Source organism: Olea europaea, chromosome 19, assembly GCF_002742605.1.
Source record: "Olea europaea var. sylvestris chromosome 19, O_europaea_v1, whole genome shotgun sequence".
In the NCBI taxonomy this organism is placed as follows: Eukaryota; Viridiplantae; Streptophyta; class Magnoliopsida; order Lamiales; family Oleaceae; genus Olea; species Olea europaea.
The window spans coordinates 11,092,164-11,096,067 of record NC_036255.1 but is presented as its reverse complement, the minus strand read 5'-3'; the positions used below and the strand labels follow the sequence as shown (position 1 = coordinate 11,096,067).

Here is a 3,904-nt window from a genome sequence, read left to right as displayed (position 1 = left end):
TAAGTTTAGCCCAAGATTAGGCAAAGAGAAGACACCATAAATAAATCCTCAATTGTTGCGATAATAAGTTTGAAACAAATGTCTAAGGTGGTGAATCCGAGAGTTGAAATCCTTTCCAGCAATGGAATGAAATCAATCCCTAAAGAGTATGTGAGGCCACAAGAAGAGCTAGAAAGCATCGGAGATGTTTTCGAGGAAGTAACGAGCGGCAAGGGGCCTCAGTTGCCGACAATAGATTTGCAAGGACTTGATTCTCGGGACAAAGAAGTTCGTGAAAAGTGTCACGAAGAATTAATTAAGGCTGCTAGGGAGTGGGGTGTTATGCACCTCATCAACCATGGCATACCAAACGAGCTAATTGATCGTGTTAAGATGGCCGGAAAAGGTTTTTTCGACCAGCCGGCGGAGGAGAAGGAAAAATATGCCAATGATCAAGCTTCCGGTAATGTTCAAGGGTATGGTAGCAAGTTAGCCAATAATGCGAGTGGTCAACTTGAGTGGCAGGACTATTTCTTCCACTGTATTTACCCAGAGGAGAAGAGGGACATTTGGCCCAAGACTCCAACTGATTACAGGTAAGTTTGCTATTCCGTCCAAGGGTATTTTTTATTGTGCTTTTTTTCTTTTTCTTTTTTTACTTTTTTAAAGTAACTAAGACTTGCTTTCTGAAAATTCTGGTATCTTTAATTTCTTGTACACGATCCATTAGCTCTAGAAAATGCCATGGTTGTGGATCTTCAAAGAAATTAAAGACTTGCTTTTGGTTGTGGGTTTAAAATTAAAGACTTGCTTTTGGTTGTGGATCTTGTACTTTTTTTTTGGGCAAACCAATAAGGGACTTAAAATTTTAGGGGCCATTTGATTTGTATTTCAGTGTTTAGGTTTTGAGCTCATTTTTAATTTTCTATTTTGAAGGCCTATTTTAAGATTTCTAAAAATATATTTGATTTGCCTGTTTTAAGATTTCTAAAAATATGTTTGATTTGTCATTTTAAAAATTTATTTTTTAACTAGAAAATACTTTTGATTTGAAATTTTGAACAATTATTTTATGACATTTTATTCAATGAAATTTGATTATTCAATAAAAATAGAATAATTTTATGTTAATATATTACTTTTTAAAGTCGATAAATCTTATAACATTTTTTCTCGCTACAAAAGTAAAATAAAAATAAATATATAATAAATTGATTTTAAAATATATGATATAAAAATAAAAAATAACGATTAAGAGAATATTTTTATCAGTAGTGTCCACTTAATTTATTTTTTAAATTTTTTATGTAAATATATATTAAGAACTTGAATTATTTTTACTTATTACTTATTATTATTTTTAGAAATTTTTATAATATAGAATTTTAATTTTTAAATTTATTTTTCTTGATTTTAAATTTTTAAATTTTTATTTTTAAATTTTTTATTTTCAAAATTTTATTAAAAAGCTTGTTTTCATATTTTGAGTGTTTTTAGAATTTTTACTCAAAATATCAAAAATATGTTTTGAGTTTTATGTTGTAACTTTATTCCTTTTGGAAAATACATTTTCAGAAATGCCAGACCAATTACATTTTCACCTGTTTGATGGCTTTTTTTTTTCTTTTTTTTTTTTTTTTTTTAGATGATGTTTTCACAGCACCCGTAAGGTGCTGTGAACCAATACTGTTTCTTTTTTGTTGGAAAATAATTTTTTCTACAATGAAAGTGGGCCATTGTCCAATTACATTCAGTCTTATCAATTAGCCATCATGCTGAACAATTGACCCGTTTTTGAATTCAAAATCGTAAATTCCAAAACTATACACCAACTTTTTCCACAGTGCAGGCAAAAATAAAAATACAAGCATGTTTGATTCCTTTTTTGCAAAAAAATATATTTTAAAATAGTGATTTGATGAAAAATGTGCAGTTAAAAAATAGAAAAAAATTTAAATTTGCTTATGATATTATTTTATTGAAAAATGTGTGATTGAAAAAATGTATTTTCTTTGAGAGCATAAATGGAAATGCATTTTTCAACAGCAGCAAGTGCTATAAAAGTCAATAAACTATGGTAGCGTAGGTGGCCAGGTATTATTTAATTAGCCCTTGTTTGAGCCACATTATTGGAATGAAAATGCATTTTTGAATAGTATATCGATGGAAAATGTGTGGTTAATAAATAAAGAAATGTTTTCGATTTGCGTATAATATTATTTTATTAAAAAATGTGTGATAGAAATGATTTCAAATCACTGTTGAAGAATATTTTTTTTTTTTCAAATAATGTGGCTCAAACAAGGCATTAATATACAACCGGTTCAATAAATTGAGGGCACTTTAAAAAGCCAAATTAAAGGATGTCAAATAAGATTTAGCTCTTTTTGTGGGATTAAAATTAGATTTTTTTTATAAATTTGTATAAAAGTTTTTGAAATGTGTGATTGAAAAGTTGTGAGATTCATAAAATATGTGGTTAATATTAATTATTTGACTTTAATTTAGATTAAAATTTGATTTAAATCAGTACCAAACAAGGACTTAGCAAAATTGAGAAACTTGAAAGAATCTTCAAAGTAAGAAAAATTTAGATTTTAGATTACACCTTCCACCAAAAAAAATAAAAATAAAAGTATACAATACCTTTTCTAAATTGAATATAAAATAAAAAGAATGTTATTCATCTAGAATTTAGATGATTATAAATTTATATGATAGTAGAGCCACTGTTGCATAAATTGAAGATCATCTAATGATAGTGGAACCACTGTTACATTATCCAATAAATAGAAATATATTTCAATTTCAATGTAACAGTGGTCTCATTGCTACAAACTAATGATCATCGTACCCAAAATAATTAACAATATAAAGTTGTTTTGGAAAGTTCAACCTAAACATAAGTAAGAGAGTGTAACATATTTTTTTTCTTACTAACCAACCATTCATAATATATCGTTTTCCAGCCCAGCAACAAGTGAGTATGCAAAACAACTGAGAGGCCTAACAAGCAAAATACTATCGGCACTCTCTCTTGGACTAGGGTTAGAACAAGAAAGACTGGAAAAAGAAGTTGGTGGCATGGAAGACCTCCTCCTCCAATTCAAGATAAACTATTACCCAAAATGCCCTCAGCCAGAACTCGCCCTCGGGGTCGAAGCCCACACCGACGTCAGTGCACTCACTTTCATCCTCCACAACATGGTGCCTGGCCTGCAACTCTTCTCTGAGGGAAAATGGGTCACAGCAAAATGTGTTCCCAACTCCATTATCCTGCACATTGGAGATACTATTGAGATTTTGTCCAATGGGAAGTATAAAAGTGCTCTGCACAGAGGGCTTGTGAATAAAGAGAAGGTGAGGATTTCTTTGGCAGTTTTCTGTGAGCCACCCAAGGAGAAGATTGTGCTGAAGCCGCTGCCGGAGACAGTTTCTGAGGCTGAGCCACCACGCTTCCCGCCCCGTACCTTTTCTCAGCATATCATGCACAAGCTGTTCAGGAAGAGTGAGGATTCCGGTGAAGAAAAATGAGTTGAAAAATTGGTTTATTGTTGTGTTATTTTCTTAGCATGTTCTTCTGTATTTTTGAGCCTAAATGCATGGTGAATGGTATTGTGTATTCTGGATATTAATTTGTTTATTGAATAATATCAGTATCATTTATTTAATTTGTAGTCTAACTAGTTTATAATGTTTTTAAATCATTTTAGACAATACCTCACAAGAGCAAAAGGGGTTAACATTTAGAAAAAAATGTCATCACTAAATAAGAAACAGAATATATGGACATTGATTTACGTTGTTGAGGATTGATCGTGCAAGTATGATGAAAAATTGATGATAAACTTGATCGAATTTAAAAGTTGGCACTAACTTGCAACCATGAAATCAGTCAAGGACTAGTGGCGTTATTATCCAAACA

At 30.7% G+C, this 3,904-nt stretch overlaps 1 protein-coding gene across 1 annotated transcript; it reads left to right on the top strand.

Moving 5' to 3' along the window:
* Positions 1–19: 19 nt before the first annotated feature.
* LOC111368826 (leucoanthocyanidin dioxygenase-like) lies at positions 20–3,627 on the top strand. Its single transcript, XM_022990294.1, has 2 exons — positions 20–575; positions 2,949–3,627. The coding sequence occupies exons 1-2, from the start codon at positions 79–81 to the stop codon at positions 3,511–3,513; spliced, it is 1,062 nt and encodes a 353-aa protein (XP_022846062.1). The 5' UTR covers positions 20–78; the 3' UTR covers positions 3,514–3,627.
* The last annotated feature ends 277 nt before the right edge of the window (positions 3,628–3,904 follow it).